General features: G+C 42.6%; 1 protein-coding gene across 1 annotated transcript; it reads left to right on the top strand.

The window, feature by feature from the left end:
• The first annotated feature begins 43 nt into the window (after positions 1-43).
• On the top strand, positions 44-17,780 carry LOC147208598 (putative polypeptide N-acetylgalactosaminyltransferase 8). Its single transcript, XM_086137850.1, has 12 exons — positions 44-497; positions 4,973-5,176; positions 6,245-6,503; positions 10,798-10,964; positions 11,085-11,268; positions 12,854-13,051; positions 14,420-14,534; positions 14,623-14,808; positions 15,311-15,448; positions 16,691-16,786; positions 17,027-17,194; positions 17,286-17,780. Exons 1-12 carry the CDS (start codon positions 410-412, stop codon positions 17,430-17,432), a joined length of 1,950 nt encoding a protein of 649 aa, XP_085993976.1. The 5' UTR covers positions 44-409; the 3' UTR covers positions 17,433-17,780.
• Positions 17,781-17,872: the final 92 nt, after the last annotated feature.

Below are 17,872 nucleotides of genomic sequence, written 5' to 3' on the forward strand. Positions count from 1 at the left end.
TATTGCATTCTTTGTAAACGGTCGACTATGAGGGTTAAGAGCCACACTAGATCAAAACACGCGGGAACATATGCAGTGTGTGAGAATCAGACCAGTAAGGGTGACATGCACTTGAAGGAGGGTAGTCGCTGAACTGTGCCCACTGCTTGTCCCAACTTGATACACCCATGATCGTCGTCGTAACCCTGGCAATATTCAGGTAATTGGTAACTAGTTTACCATGACGCATGTTAGGTGTTAATTTTGGACAGATGATTAATTAGTTGAGTGGTATTTGTAGAGCACAATATCTGGAGTGATTTGGTTTGGAGATTGAAATCTACCACGAGTGAGTCGTGTGAACAGCTGTACAGCGTAAGTGTTCGCAATGTTATAAGATGTAAATATGTTTCTTTGACTGTGAAATTATATGAACTGTGTTATCTGTTCTTTAGAGGGGAGATCATTTGTGTTTGTCCACGTGCTTTGTACACACCCAACACACCGGAACATATCGAGTAAGTGTGGCTGCATTTCAAAACATTGGGTTGTAATGATTATTTGTTCTGCACTAAGAAGTATTGTGGCTTGGAAATAATGTATTTTTATTTCTGTTTCCCTATTAAGCAAGCCACTGCTGTTGTTTATTATGGTGAAATTTTCCTTAATCTGTTAGATAATTTTCTTTGATCTCTTAGATCCCTTTTCCAACTCTTTTAAAATTCAGTTAACATCTCAGTCTTTCATCTTAATGCTGAACAATTGTTCATTGTTCAGTCGGGAATAAAGCCCACCTAAAAATTATTTTGTGTCCAGTCCAGTCTTTCCAAAGACCCGGCTACATTTACATTGAAATCAACAAAACACCTGTTTACTGTACTGTAGTTAAAAAGGAAGGAGAAAATATTACAAGCATTAGGCAGAACCCCCCCCCCCCCCCACAGTAACCCACCTCTCACTTGGCATTTAAAAATAGCAGACCAAATACGAGTACAAGTCCTTATATTCGAGTACTGGCGACACAAAATACAGATAATTGATAATGACATTGGGATGAAAATGTTTTATTATAATCAAATATTATTCAAAAACAAAACTTTTCTTGAACATTGTCACCCATTTTTTAGAGTAACAAGTCGCCACTGACATTGTCACATCTCAAACACCAGCTCCTGCTCACTCTGGCCAAGCCAACTTTGCTCCCGTCAGGAAGCGGTGTTAGAGGCAACTGGGCCAGGGAACTCGCTATGCCATACCATATCGAGTCAAGACAAGACAGTGATGGAGTGATTACGTATTAATGAGGCCAAGCAGCTCTCGATGTAAAGCCACTGCAAATCTCGGCCCGCCGTTGAGCTTCAGAAACCAGCCCTAGTCCATCAGTATTTTGGGTTTGATCATCTGTGATTTTAGGTCCCTCGTGTGGACAATATGGGTAATGCAGTTAGTGTTTCACCAATCTAGGTTGAGCCATGCCAAATATCATCAGCCTATCAGCATAACTGTATGAATCGGAAAACAAGCAAAAACACAACAAATTCGAACAAACATAGTCGTAGTTCATTTGAAGTTTTTCACAAAAAAAAATCCCAATATTTTTCTGAGTAGTGTAAATAAAAGTGACTTGATGTTGTGAAATGAGGACTTTCCCTGCGTGATGCCCCAGTCCAGCCAGAAGGCCGAATGAAAGAAGGACAGGAACACATCAAGCCAAGCCGGGAGAGTCCTAAGAGCAGATAACTGGGAGACAAAATGGCTCAGTACTAGGCCCGTCTTCCAAAAATCTCAAGACGAAGAGCAGTGGACTCAGGATCTCGAGGTGGCCACTACTGCCACCTTTGGCCAACTTTTACAAGCTAGATAGAGATATCTAGTATATAGAATAAACACTCAAATGGATGTCCATGTGACAAGCCCTATAAAAAATAAAATAAAAATCCTCATATTGTGGTTTGGATATGATAACACAGACCTCACTTCCCTGCACCGTTCCAACTGTAGCACTTCTGTGTAAAAGTTTATCTCGCTTATACTGTATATTGTATAATAACCATAAAGTCATTCAATTGATTTTTTTTTCCTCAGAAGGGTTTGTAGATGCCAAAAGACAATGGTGGCGCGCCTTCATGTTACACATACGTACAGCACATTTGACAATGAAGTTGTATTCAATTCAATTCAAATAATCTCACTTCAACATAGTTCCTTCACATCATCATTTCACAAGATGGTGGCAATGTACGGTGTTTGTTTAAATCAAACTAACTTGCTTCAACATGGTTCTTCGACACCAAGAATCCACACAATGGTGACAAATGACTAATTTTTGGCTAAATGTATACAGTACACCTCCCTTTGACATAGTTTGTTCACACTGAAATGCCACAAGATAGCGGCAAAGCATGATTTTTGGTTAAATTAAACCCCTCAACTCACTTCAATATGGTTCCTAGACACCAAGATGGTGACTGAGCACAAATGTTTTCGAGGTTAAACTCCTCAACTAATTTCAATGTACTTCCTTGACACTTAAATGCCACAAGGTGGTGGGTAAGGGCCAATTTTTTTGCTAAATTTAACTCCTTAACTCAATTCAACATACCGTAATTTCTTGACACCAAATTTCTCTGTCAAAATGAAACTCCTCAACTCGCTCCAACATTGTTCTTTAACACAGAGATGCTGGAAACTGATGGCAAAGTGCAATTTTTGGCTCAATGAATCGCCTCACCTAACGTTGACATCGTTCCTTGACACCACCACCTGACCAAAGGATGCATTTCAATTTTTTTTTTTTTTAAATCGAATACTCATTTGAAATCTTTGATATCAAAGGGTTTTACTATTTTGTTGTCCGTGTACATTGAGTGAAAATCAAAGCTACGGTCACGTTTGCAAAATATTATTTTGAGGCATTATATATCGACAGGCGGCCTGGTAGTCCAGTGGTTAGCACGTCGGCTTCACGGTGCAGAGGTACCGGGTTTGATTCCAGCTCCGGCCTCCCTGTGTGGAGTTTGCATGTTCTCCCCGGGCCTGCGTGGGTTTTCTCCGGGTGCTCCGGTTTCCTCCCACACCACATTCCAAAAACATGCATGGCAGGTTGATTGGTCGCTCTAAATTGTCCCTAGGTGTGAGTGTGGGCGTGGATGGTTGTTCGTCTCTGTGTGCCCTGCGATTGGCTGGCAACTGATTCAGGGTGTCCCCCGCCTACTGCCCGAAGACGGCTGGGATAGGCTCCAGCACCCCCCGCAACCCTAGTGAGGACCAAGCGGTTCGGAAAATGGATGGATGGATATATATCGACAATGCATTAGCATGATGACCCGCTCTGAATGTGACGCAACCAGGATGAAGTCCAGAATGGGAGTAGTTGAATGAAATAAATACAAATTACCAGTGGTAATCTAGGAGCAAACATGGCTTTCAAAGCTCCTATTGTCGAGAAGAGAAGCAAAGTTTGCTTTCCAAATACAATAGAACACTCCTTCAATGCCGCCTTCATTCATTCAAATGTACTACGTTATCTTCCAATTCTCGCCTGACAGGTGGTGGACGTGTGGCTCACAAGGATGCGGGCTCCTGTTTACTTTTGGACATGCTCATACAGTCGTTGAGAGTGCTTCCACAGCTTCTACAAGCACAAAAACAAATACCCTACGATACTTGCTGCAAACATGCAAAGACTGAGAACTAAATAAATAAATAAATAAATAAATGCGGCGTGGATTAACGACAAAGTGGTCACCTCCGAACTCGGAAGTTTAGGGTTCAATCCCCAGCCGTTGTGACCACATTGAATTGTTCTTGAGCAAGATACTGGACCGCCGGTTGCTCCTGACGCTGCGTCATCAGTAGGTGAAAAGTGCTGTGCATATCAAAGACCCAAAGACCATAAAGAGTTGTGTGGTTTCTTTGTCTTTCTTAATTGATGTAATCAGTATTTTACATTTTATATTGTGATGCAATATTGTGGAAGAGCCCAACTGGGGACTGGATTTGAGAATTAGCATTAGCTATAATCTTGCATCACATCAACTGCAAGCTTGTAACCATGTTTGACTACATTGTCCCTGTCAAATAAAGATTTATTATTATTGTTATGGATGATGCGGCGGTAGCGACTGCGGCTTTATCTTTACTGAACAATGATAGGTCGTGATCCGTGTTTGTCCATGTTCGTGCCAGTGATTCCTTTACGTTTTTGGCTGCACACATGAGCAGAGGTAATAGGCTGCCACAGGAAGTAAATAAAACGGAGTTATTTTTTTTAAAACGGTTTAAAGAATTTAAATTAATCTCCACAGTTAACACTCTGATAAATATAAAAAGAAATACTTGTCAACAAATTTCTCTCTTCTCTGGTATCAAGCTTTTTTTTTTTAAATACAGAGGACAAGTGAAATCAGATGAGTAAAATTAGAAAAAAGCACTGATCAAAACAAACTTGAAATAAACACGTTTGATTTTGGTTTTTATTTTATGTTTTTATGTAACTTTCATTCATCCAAAACGTTTTGCTTTGCTTCACTCGTATTTATAAGCATTAAACTGATCAACAAATGAGGCATGCACCCCAAAACGAAAAACTCATCATAAAAACAAAAGAGTCGAAATAACTTCTTTGTACCGAAACGTAAGATCGTACCTAATCAAACTGGATTAATGGTTTCATTGAAATGTGCTGCCGCGGGGTGGAGGACTTGTGACACGTCATGCTCTTCGACTTTGAGTCTTTCTATTTACAAGTGTCAGAACGCACCGCTGTTGGCAAGCGTGGCAATGACAAATCCAGAGCCCGTTGGTTGGGTCCAGTAAATTGAGCTTCCGCTGTAAATGAAAGCAAGAACATTTCACCCTGATCTGTAATGAACACGTATAGGGCCGTACTCGGCCTACCTAAACTGACTGGATGGGAAAAGGAGGAGGGTTAAGAAGGGCACGGAATAAAACGCCAAAGATCACTCCTTCCTCCCCTCTGTTGTTTTGCCAGGTGCTGTTGACATGAGGCCCAAAGGACTCAAAGGTGTCCTGCTGTTCGCCTTCGTGGCTTCCACTCTCTTGTACCTGGGCACCATTTGGAGGGATGTGCAAAGCCACTCGGACAGGCTACACAGAGTCATCTACAATGACTCCGTCCAGGGGCGGGGGATATTCGAGAGGTTGGAAAAGATGGAAACTAAGATCGAGAGGATGCGTGAGTCCTTTATTTTTGTTGGTGTTGTTGTGGAGGTTCATTTTTCCGTCCAATAAAGCCATGCATGTGCTATATCCAAACCAACCGCTTGTCCTAACTGGTGCAAAGAGGGGATCGAGCCTTTTCCGTTGCTGGTCCCATTTTAGATGCTTTCCCCCTATAATTTGTCGGCTGAAATATATGAATTTCCCTGTATTAATTGGTTAATTATTTTGTAATTAAATATAAATTAATATTAAAACCAAAGCATTATTTTTAATGTATTTTTTTTATTGTGTGCGTGTTGCGCTAATTTCACATTCCACCATAAAATTGTTTGGGGTTTTTTTGTTTTATTTTCTTCACCAATCTTATTAAATTTAATAATTAGCTTATTGTTTTATTGTATAAATTAATACAATTGACAGATAAAAATGTTTGACGCACACACGCACACACACAGATAGCTAGATAGATAGATGTAAAATGTATGCACGTACTGTATTTGAGAATCTAGTACAACACTCAATTTGATTTACTGTAACTGAAGTTACACTCAAACTACTTTTCAAACACAATTGAACTTTTTTTCTATCAAGAATTATAAAAGCTTTATTCAGCAATGGTTTGAGGGGTATGTTTTTTAGGTGCCGAGTATGTGTAACTGGATTGCGCCAAACACAGCTAATTACATTGGATCATCTGTCCAAAATTGCATCTAGCGTAGGAAATTTTGTAATGTAAACCCCATGATAAACAAGGAACTACTGTACTCAAACTTTTAATGTATTTTTTCTCTCTCATGTCACCAAAGTTAAATTCCAAAAATAAATCAACACAAGTGTGTGTGTGTGTGTGTGTGTGTGTGATAGAGTGTGACATGGTATGTTCTTGTAACACATCTGCTAATAGATAAAGGACAGCCTTCTTGTGGATCAACAGGTAGAACAGTTGAAAAAATGTATGATAGTCCAAATTTTAAAAAGTGTGGACAGACGCATACCAAACAGGTTATGAAGTCGATACGTGGACTTTGACCTGGATTTCAATGAAATGGAATAACCAATGAAACGACTTTCCATACTACAGTCAAAGCGGTAAACAAGCTGCAGCCAGCGACAGTGTTGTTGAAAGCTGAGGACAAGGCAGAAAAGGAGGACAAGAAGGAGAATAAGATGGTGGTGAGGAAGCTGTTCCCCAACTCGGCCCTGTTCAAGAAGTGGGGCGAGGGTCTGAGCGAGGAGGAGCAGAAGGAAGCCGAGGACTTGTTCGCAAAGTATGGCTATAACGCCTTCCTCAGCGACAGGCTGCCGCTCAACAGGGAGATTCCCGACACGCGGCACCCCAGGTAAGCTGTAACATAAACCCACGCACTGCCGCACAAACACAGCCGGAGATTGCCGGAACACACCACAGGGCTCTTTCTCGTAGGCTTACTGCAGGGGTGGCCAATCAGTCAGAGATGAAGAGCCAATTTTTTACTGTGTTACTGCAAAGAGCCACATCATACGCTTCCTCGCGCATGTGCGTGCACACACACAGACACACACACACACACACACTTTTTTGGCCAAAGATCGACTTTTGAAGCGACCAACTTCTCACGAACGACCCGATCGCGCACGTGCAAGCATACACGCACACCACACAGACACACAGACACACACACGTGCGCTCGCACTCACGCGGGTGCCCACCAGGGCACTCCGCACATATGCACGCACACCACGATGAGCAACAGTCGGAACGGGCCGAAAATGAATGAAAGCTCAAGATACAAACAAATCTTTTTTTCCCCCACGCATTTCCTCCTCCCAACCCTTGTGGTCGACTTGGGACCAGTTCGCTGGCTCCCGGTCGATTCTGATCGACGTATTGGTCACCCCTGCCTTAAAATCAGAAGTAATTCGCTGATTAGCTTAGCACTTAGCGCTGTTGTTTGCGCATGAGCGGTGATGCAGTCATCTGATTGGTTGCCGATATGTCAATCAAATAACGGGATTGATGATAGGCTGACAGAACACGTTCTGTGAAGTTGGCGCCTTGTTTGAATGGCATCGCCGCTGCCGACGACGCTTGTCGTGTGAGAGCGGGAGCCGCATGCGGCTCGCGAGCCGCGGGTTGGCCACCTCTGGCTTACTGTCTGCTTCAAAGCAAAATGACTGATTTGTGGCATGATGAAAAGTCAGACATCAAATTTCATATGAAACATGATGTATCTCACTGTAAAGTAAGACACCAACTTGAATTACATTTTGAATGACAAGGCATGAATGAATACGATTTTTTCCATGCCATGATGTATTGTGAGACATTATCAGAGTTTTTCTCGGACAAAGTTATAGAAATGACTCGGCACACAGGGAAAATTGTCTTCATTAACGGCGGGAGGGATCTCTGAGGGCGAACGATGGTTGTTGCCCCGGTAATCACGCTCAGAGTTTGAACTACAGTATTATTGTTACATATGCAAAATACTGTACAAGAAAAACACTGCCCCCGATATTTGCATACATTGCCCCTGGTCCGGTCCCTAGGTAGTGATTGGTTACCTTGGTTTAAGCTTTGAACCAGCTTTGACCCTCTCTGTCTGGTCTACAATGAATCAACAAGTTGCAGACTTTGCAGATGACAAATGTCGCCTGGGCGCGACAGACGTTCTCAAATCATCTTTTGTTGTTCAACAACGCTTTGTTCCCGAAATGTTCATTCCCACTTTGTGACCGAGTCTAGCCCTATTCCCTCTGTTCGCCCCCTTGCATTGACGTTACAATTGTGGACTTCAAAAGCCCTCCGCCCAGACAGCATTTGGGGGCGCTGGAAACGCACCCAAACGTTTAGACTCGCCCAAATTAAATGAAACTTTCAACATGATACAATTTTGCTCATAGATTTCTCTATCAGACATGATATGTAGAATGAAAGCATATTTAATGGCATGATGCATGACAAAACATCATGTTTAACACGATGCATAAAAGGGGTTGAGTGCGATGTATGCCACTGACACTATTGTTTCTTGTTGTGGAACTATGTTGTGTGGAAGGTTACCGTGTTCCGGGTGATGTAATATAAAAGGGGGTGGAGCGTCCCTGCAGTTCGCTTCGGACAGTGACGGTGCGCTGAGGCACGTCGAGAGTTCAGCGAGGAAGTGGTAGCGATCACTCTGAAAACCTGTGCCTCGAACCGGGTGTAGTCACCCGAAATGATGCCTACACAAGACCAGCGAGAGACTTCCGCGCAAGTAGGATCAACAAAAGGACATTATTTGATACGTTTGACAAGACATCATTGTAATATTTTTGAAATGATGTATAGTTCATATATTTTCAGGGGTAATAACATATGGTCCCACACTATAACATTGGAAACACGCCGCCAGAAACGCTTAGTTCATGTTCGGTCTGACTACATTCCCCCTGATTAATAAGGATGTGTTCGAAAACATCTCGGAGCGCGTACTGCTTCACTCTTCACAGCGTTACTCAAATTTGTATTTTGGTTATTCAGAGTGCACAATACAAAAATGGAGTGCTAGTGGGAGTATTAAGCGCTTCAACTGGAGAGACGGTGCGCCAGTGCTGGCTGCATTCGGAAATGAACGCGAGTGGAGCGCACTCTGCCTTTCCAAAGACACCAACTCGCAGAGTAGTGCATGCGAGTCTGAATTTCCGAAGGCACTCTTAGACATGGAAGCAGGAAGTAGTTCTTGATCCGGTTTAACCCAAAAATGAATGTGAAAGTAAACAACTAGCAATTTAACAGTTACATTTGAAACTTTTCAAAATTGGCTCTTCATACGGATTGCCATCACAACTATGATTGATATACACATGGCCCAAACAATTGGCTTGCTGAGTGGACTAAAAAAACAAAAACGGGACCTGCGTAAAAGTGGGACAAACAATGGGACTGGTGAATCCACTTGGACTCAGGAAACAAGGCTCAAAACCGGGACAGTTCCGGTTAAAATGGGACACCATTCAACTTATCTTTGTTTCAACTTGCAAGTAACTAACTGTATTTAGCTAGCTAATTACTAGCTAATTATGGTAGTTTGCTAAAAACTAGTCTCATGAGGCGGAAGCAGTGTACCATCAACACTGGATAGTGGGGACGGGGGGTGCTGCTGATCTTGATCTGGGACTGTCAGGGAATTCACCCGAACATCTTGAACTTTGAATGAAAAGACTCGACTCAACTCAGGAACAGATTGTCTTTTGCTGATCAGCAAAGGGGGCGAAGTTCCTCGAAGGCAACACAAGTCGTGTTTCCTCTCAGATCGAAACCCGACCTTCGCACCCCCGCTGACCACTTTTTATTCTCACGATATGCCAAATACATTCATTCATCTTCCGAACCGCTTCATCCTCGTTAGGGTCGCGGGGGGTGCTGGAGCCTATCCGAGCTGTCTTCGGGCAGTAGGCGGGGGACACCCTGAACTGGTTGCCAGCCAATCGCATGGCACACAGAGACAAACAACCATGCACGCCCGCACTCACACCTAGGGACAATTTAGAGTGTTCAATCAGCCTGACATGCATGTTTTTTTTTGGAATGTGGGAGGAAACCGGGGAGAACATGCAAATTCCACCCAGGGAGGCCGGAGTTGGAATCGAACCCGGTACCTCTGCACTGTGAAGTCGACGTGCTAACCACTGGACTACCGGGCCGCCATGCCAAATACAAGTATCAGAAAAACGTTCGCGCTTCCCAGCCCAGCCCACCAATATGCCCCTCAGTGGGACACCTGGAGACCAAAACATCTTTTGGTGCAAACAATGGATTTTGCATGAATTGAGACACTGTAACAAACTGAAGGACATCTTGTCATCCTGCCTTCCCGAAGTTGAACCTTTCTGTCTGTCCTATCAATTAATGAGGCCTTGGCTTCATTCAGCTCAAGTTGGCCCTTTTTTCTGTGCGCTCCATTGTGTCCAAATTGTGAGAACATAGCATTCAAGGTCAATCAAGCATATACTGAAATGAAACTGAAACACGATAATATTACGTTTGTCTTTCTCCATTAGTGACGTTGAGAATCAAAGCCCTTCTCAATTGTGCAGACACTCCTTCCTACAAGGAAGCTGAGTCAGAGGACTCTGAGGTGGGCTCTCCAATCTCTGGGGTTGAGGTCATTGAGGTAGTTGAAAGGCTCCTTGGTGACAAGGCTTCTTCGGTGGATGAGATCCACCTGGAGTTGTTAAAGGGTCTGGATGCTGTGGGACTCTCCATCGTGTGGACGATCATTTTGAAAGTGTATTTCAGATTAAAAAATGCCATCTCACTTGTGCTTAGGATAAATTTAAATCGATGACTCAAAGGTACTTCCATGACAAAGGGGACCTGGGCATCACGAATCTAAGTCAAAGGTCGCGAAACCTCTACTGTAATGCAACACAATCTAACATATTTATGATGACATTTAAATATAAAGTATAGAAATGCGTTGTTTTTAATATGAAATGTATAATACATTATGTTTAACCTGATGTTGACGTGTAGTATGACATGTTCAACACCCCTTGATGTAAAGAAGACATCATGCTGAATATCAGACATGCTTATCATGATCTATCATAAGCCAGCATTTTGAACGGCATGAATTATCATCACGTGTTTCATGTTTTCTTCAAAAACAGATGCATACAGAAAAAGTACCCTGCTGATCTCCCCAGCCTGAGCGTGGTGTTGATTTACCTGAATGAAGCACTTTCCATTATCAAACGGGCTATCCGCAGCATCATAGACAAGACCCCCGCCAGCCTGCTCAGAGAGATAATACTGGTGGATGACCACAGCACAAACGGTACAGGAACTAAAAGAGGGCTGTCCAAATGTCTTTTTCTTGCAAAGGTTGCATATCAATTTTGACATTCTTCATCTTCAATTTATTGAAACACATTCGAACTTACAAATTTGTTGACAGAGGACCTGAAGGAGAAGCTGGACGACTACATTGGGGTCATCCACGAGGAGCGGGCGGGTCTGCTGAAGCGGGTGGTGCACAAGGAGCAGCTCGGCCTAACCCAGGCCAGACTGTCCGGATGGAAGATAGCCACTGGTGACGTGGTGGCCATCCTCGACGCCCATATTGAAGTCCATGTGCAATGGTTGGTGTCGTCTTGCCATTTTCATGCTTCTGGAGTTCAGAGTTGGCAAATGTACTTGTACTCTGTAACCAAGTAAAAGTATAATTACTTGGGTAAAAAATACTGTGATCAAAACGATGATTTAATTCCTTTACTTTCAGCTTTTCCCATCAGGGTTCATCTTGGGGTTTTTTTCTTAGTGTTATCAAATAGATATTTGAACACAACCAGTGAAGCATCACATAGGAGGATAATGTCATAATACTGTACTCATCATAAGGCTGGGCGATTGTAAGATTGCCATTCGTAGATTCATGTTGGTGATAAATTTCAGATTGTTCATGGCGATCAACTGTGAAAGGCGAAAATGTGCGTGACAACAGCCAGTCAATATTGACCTTTCCTTTTTTTGCAAGTTGAAAAGGTTAACAGAAAGTAATACTGTATATTGTAGTAAGACAATAACAATAAACAATGACTGAATGTGCAGGCACGACATGACTTTATCTTCTGAAGATGAGGATATTGCGACGAGAAAAGTTATGCACAATGGCAAATTAAGCTGATGTACAAGGTGGTCGGTGTCCTCAAAAACAGGCAACACAACAAACCTGTGTAATTCTTTTAAGAAGTACGACCACCCAAATGATTATGAAGAAAGCATGAAAATGCGAACGGAGTTTGCACCGCCTGCATATGAGGCATGGGCAGTGTAGCCGCTACCAACTAGTGTACTGCCACCAGTAGTGGAATCGCTTCATGGTTTGTACCTGAACATTTGCAAGTGGCATTGATGTTAACACCATGTGTAGAATCATAACTTCAATTTTCTATACATTTTAAGGCACTTTCATTACTCTTGAGGGGGAAATTGATTATTTTGGGTCTTGCATATGTGCTAAAACACTCCAAGACTGTAGTTCGCGTTTGTTGTACTGTTGAGTAAAACTTAAAAGATTTTTTTCTGTTCATCTTATTCATTTTACTTTAAAAATGTACTTCATATGTTAATAGAACATTAAACTACCATCCAAATTCTTTAATACTCAATACAGATGCTTTTAAACTGGCAATTCAATATGAGCCATCATAATAATATTTGACCTCAGATGATATGAAAACAAAAAAGATTTTTCTTTTTTGGGGGGGGGGGGTACATATCACCAAGCCCAACTCACAGATCTATATTTTTTAATCCTCTGTGAAGAATGATGAATCTTACTGTAGCTGACTGAGGAGCTGCGTCCATCACGTATATATTTGCGTGTCTGTACTATGCCATACGTTTTTGTTCATTGGATGTAGGTGATTTCGGCATGTCACACACACTACTCTGTTAACTACAGTGTGCAATAGGGGTGCATTTATTTAACCAATGTATCGATGTGTCTGCCGTGCGATCCAGCTACATTGGTTGAGCCTTTTTTCATTTTTCTCTCGTGTACGTCATCCCTGGTCGGTGCCGAGGATTTACGTCAAGCACACGAAATGTATGAAAACAGATCAACATAGGTGGTAGCGTAGAAAAAGAGTTTGTTTAAGACGAAGCAATGCATTTGTTTGCGTGGAAACATTTCCCACCACTGACATCCGCTTGTGCGCTCAGGGCAGAGCCGCTGCTGGCACGCATCAAGGAGGACCGCACGGTCATCTTGACGCCCGTCTTCGATCGGGTCAATTATGACGACTTGACAGTGACCCACTATGTACCGGCGGCTGACGCCTTTGACTGGGCTCTCTGGTGCATGTACGAGTCCTTCAGGCCCGAGTGGTACAAGCTCAAGGACGAGTCGCTGCCTGCCAAGTGAGTCGCACGTTTGAGTTTCGGCATCATACACTGATATGATTATGAAAGCAGCAAGCAAAATAAGCTATAATTTGCAAAATGATGTCATAAATTAGAATTTACCGTTAAATGAAGAAAAAAACGTTCATAAAAAAGTTTGCACATCCGCCTCACAGTGCAGAGGTGCGGGGTTCTGGCTCTGGCCTTCCTGTGTGGAGTTTGCATGTGCTCTGTGAGCCTGCATGGGTTTTCTCTGGGTACTACGGTTTCCTCCCACATTCCAAAAAAACGTGCATGGCAGGCTAATGGAACACTCTAAATTGTACCTAGGTCTGATTGTGAGCGTGAATGGTTGGTCATATATGTGTGCCCGGCGATTGGCTGGCAACCAGTTCAGGGTGTCCCCACGTCTATGCCCCCCGTGAGGATAAGCGGATTTAAAAAATGGAGGGAGGGATACATTTCATAAGATTCTTATTTAAAGTAAAATTATGTTTAAAAATACTGATCATGGATAACACTCAAATTTATAGTATAATTAAAATAAAATTAATTGAAAATATTTATAAAATTCTATTCAATTCTAATTTTATTTCAAAAAAATACAGTGGCATAGAGACCAAACCATAACAATTGAAAAATATATGATTGATGGCCATTGAAATGCATTGGAACCACCCCACCCCTTTTTTACTCCAAAAATTAATGAATAAATAAAAAACGCTGATAAACTTCCAAATATGCGTTTCCCACAAAAAACAAGGGTTGGCCCCCAAAGCGCACGACAACAACAATAAATAAAAACATCTGGGGGGGGGGTAATGTAAGACATCAAAATCTGCGAAAATAGTTGAATCTGTGGCTGCCAAACTGTGAGCATGCAGCGGTGTGCTCCATTGATGAAAATTTAATAATGTTCAAATTTAATGGAAAATTAAGACAAACATTCAAACATAAGCCAGACTTTTAATGAATTCAAAGTGTAGTTAACATAGTAGATCTAGAAATATATTAAATATTATCGGAAATAAATTAAATATAAAATTATACTATTAGATGAATAAATATTTCAAAAATGTTATTCAATTATCGTTGAAAATGAAACATGTTTTTGGAAAATCTAAATATCTGTCAATTTAATTTTTAATATTGAGTAAGTTCAAAGAAAAAAAAAGATAAATATTCTTAAAATTAACACATTTTAATTATAAATTAATTTTATAGTAGTTCCTACTCGAAATTAACACTTTTTTATGCAGCAATGTACATTTGTGAGGAAAGTTCTAATTGATGCAATATGCACACAGACAAGTTACTCCTAGCCTGACCAGTGGCAATTTGGAAAGAAGCTGAGCACTTTTGGGGGGATGTTCTTGCCCACAAAAGGAGCCCGTCCATCATGGGGATACTTGTGGCCGACCGTAAATTCTTTGGCGAGATTGGGAGCCTGGATGGAGGAATGAAAATATATGGCGGCGAGAACGTGGAGTTGGGCATCCGGGTAAGACTCCGGTGCGGTTCACGCACTAAACAAAGGCGGAACGTTTGCTCAGCGTGATCCGGCAGGTCGGCTGTGTTTGAGCCCGCAGGTGTGGCTGTGCGGCGGCAGCGTGGAGGTCATCCCCTGCTCCAAGATTGCCCACATCGAGCGCGCCAGCAAGCCCTACCTGCCCGACCTCAGCATCACCATGAAGCGAAATGCACTGCGTGTGGCCGAGGTGTGGATGGATGAGTACAAGTACAACGTCAACATCGCCTGGAACCTTCCCTTGCAGGTTGGTTGTCAGAAACCAATTGCAGAGGAACTCGTAATCCCATAAATGTTCCATGGGAATTGCAGCGGTGCTTTGAAAATAGCGGAATTCTTTTTAATTCTGTAATTAATGTGTTTTTATAAAGCATAATACGAGTTGCTATTTTTCTTGGCTGGAACGGATCAATCGTATTTGCATTCATTTCATTGGTGAAAGATGATATGAGATAATAGCGTTCTGAATTTTTAGGGTGGTCATGGAACTAAGTAACTTGTATTTCAAGTCACCTCTTATTATTATTTGCATGAATGTCTGAATATGACAAAACAAAACTTGATGTTGCCTTATTGGCAAATTTATGCATTGAAACTTCACAGAACTCAGAGATTTTCTGGAAATGTGCCCCACAAAAATGTATGCCTGTGTAACCAGTGACACTTTGCCAATGAAACTCAATAATCAATTGAATGAAAAGTCCAAGAATAGCCAGCACGTGGTTATTTTGTCCATGTTTCTCCCTCAGAATCATGGCGTGGACATGGGTGACGTGTCAGAACGGAAGGCGCTGAGGGAACGGCTCAAGTGCAAGCCCTTCAAGTGGTACCTGGATAATGTTTACCCCATGCTGGATCCTCTGAAAGACCTAGTGGCCTACGGAGCGGTGAGCACAAGCAATTGTTGTTGTTTTGCCTGTGGGAGTCTGGGATCAGTCAATTAGCGGACTAGTTGACAAGTTGACTTTTCTACTCTGTATCGACATTGAGTGGTTGAAATCAACTAATTGGTATTCTGTTTTCCAATTGGCCAATTTCGATTTGACCGTCTGCTAACATCGCTGGAGAGCGAAATATCTGGCTGACAAGGTGGCAGTTTTCTTACATCTGCGCAAGTCAGCGTACGGGTCAATAAGATGGTGGTGGATGAAAATAGCAATTAGCCTCAACTAGCTTTAGCAAGTCTGATCATACAAGTCTGGAGTTGAAAGTCTCCTCAATGAAACACAAAATGAGAATGGACGGTTTGATGAAGAGAAAATGAGCAGGACTAATTACTATAACTCCAATTAAGAATGGTTAGTTGCACTGTACTATTACTGTAATCGTTTGTTTTTATTGGTGGTCGACTGGTTAGCGCATCCGTCTCACAGTGTAGGTGTTTGATGTGCAGGGTTCGGTTCTGGTTCCGGTCTTCCTGTGGGGACTTTGCATGTTCTCCCAGTGCCTGTGTGGGTTTTCTCCAGGTACTCTGGTTTCCTCCCACATACCCAAAACATCCATGGAACACTCCAAAATTGTCCCTCAATGTGAGTGCGACCGGGGATGGTTGTTCGTCTATGTGTGCCCTTCGATTGGCTGGCAACCAGTTCATGGTGTACCCCGCCCACTGACAGCTGGGGTAGGCTCCAGCACGCCCCGCGACCCTTGTGAGGATAAGCAGATTTGTTCGATGTACATGCGTGAGGCAAAACCGTAATTGAAAAATATGTAATTCCGATTTAAGTGTTGTCAAATGTCACTTGAGGCAGATAACGGCACAATGACTGCACACTGCACAGTAAATGATAAGTCACTGTAAAATGTTTGGCACCATACTCAATTGCTGCAGAGTAACGATTTGTGAGCTTGCACAGTAACTATAATCAGAAATGCAATGCGTTAGATTAATCATTACCGTAATAAATGGCAATAAGTAGCTTTACCCTCTAATGCGTTACTGGCGTCATGGCATCCAACTATTTTACACTCTGAGGAAACACAAATAGCTAACTAAGGATAAACCACGTCCTGTATTAGCAATAGCTAAAACCAGTGGAATGATCACAATGACTATACTCCCACAAGGGGGCGCAAATACTCCATATGAACGTCAGCGTTATCCGTATTTGCTCCACTCCTCTCTGCAGTTAATAAACCAGTTGAAGCCGGATCTGTGCATCGATCAGGGTCCAGTTCCGGGTAGCGCACCCATCCTCTACTCGTGCCACTACTTTGCCCCACAGGTATGAGCCCACCCTCGATAGAAGGCCCTCTGTGCATTAAACCAATATCCTTGATGTCCAATTTAAGGTCCATGTACTCATATGCTGTTTATTCTCACTAGTAGAACAATGGATTAACGATTCTCTGAATTCTAGAAAGGCTCTTTAAGATCCTTGCTGAATGTTGTCCCCGCCCTCCCCCAACCACACTAATTCCAGTGGAAAGCTTCCAAATTTGTAATTTCACCCTGTTTGCCACAGCGCTGCTACTACCGCACCAACGGGCAGCTCTATGTGGGTGGCATCAAATCCCACACGTACAACAGCAACCGCTGCCTGGTGGACCCCGGCAGTGGCGTTTACCCAGCCCTCTACGAGTGCAAGATAGCCAAGCAGAAGAAGTTCAACATGTTTTGGGACTTCAAGCAGGTGGGTAGTAGCAGGGAGGAGAGGATATCTCCCGGTTCGGAGCAAAACCATAATAAACAAATTTTAAAAAAAACTACTGACCATTTTTTAGGGGTCATCGATCCAGAACCGGGACACAAAGCGATGTTTGGAGATCGCCCAGGGTGAAGACAGCTACTATAAGCTCATTGTGCAGAGCTGCACTGGCCAGATCTGGAACATTCAGAATTACATCACAGAGAGAGAGGCTCGAGTGTAACGAGGCAGCCGTCCAACCAGCAAACTAGTTAGGTGGGCCTTTATTTAATTCACACTACAGCCCCGTAATGTGAGATATTTTGCACAAGATGAGTTACATGGCTCACTGACAAGTACAGATGGGCAAAAAATTCATTTGTGCAGCAGTTTGTTGAGGCAGCAAACCTGTTGTGTTTGAGTCAAATTGAAGATTTAGCCGCCAGCTTCCTGTCTTCCTCACGTTTCTCCACGTGCGACTACTTCCCCACTGTCTGAGAATTGCTTTGGTGAAGGAAACCTTGGCTGAGCTCCAAGGAGACGAAGTCGGACAAAGGCGGCTAGCTTGCAATCGCAGGGAAATGCAGCTGTCTGCTTAGGCCAAAACCATGTTGGGATGATGACCACTTTTTTTGTACCACTTTGTAACTGGTGTCTGAATGAAGAAATACTGCCGCAAGTGAA

Source organism: Hippocampus guttulatus, chromosome 2 (genome assembly GCF_054856545.1).
Source record: "Hippocampus guttulatus isolate MCC_2025c chromosome 2, RoL_Hgut_1.0, whole genome shotgun sequence".
Lineage (NCBI taxonomy): Eukaryota > Metazoa > Chordata > Actinopteri > Syngnathiformes > Syngnathidae > Hippocampus > Hippocampus guttulatus.

Excerpts from the sequence above, each read along its gene's own strand:
- LOC147208598 (XM_086137850.1), top strand. The coding sequence starts at position 410 with ATGAACTGTGTTATCTGTTCTTTAGAGGGGAGATCATTTGTGTTTGTC. Across the intron at positions 6,504-10,797 it reads CCCGACACGCGGCACCCCAG|ATGCATACAGAAAAAGTACC; the intron begins GTAAGCTGTAAC and ends CTTCAAAAACAG. Across the intron at positions 16,787-17,026 it reads GCCACTACTTTGCCCCACAG|CGCTGCTACTACCGCACCAA; the intron begins GTATGAGCCCAC and ends TGTTTGCCACAG.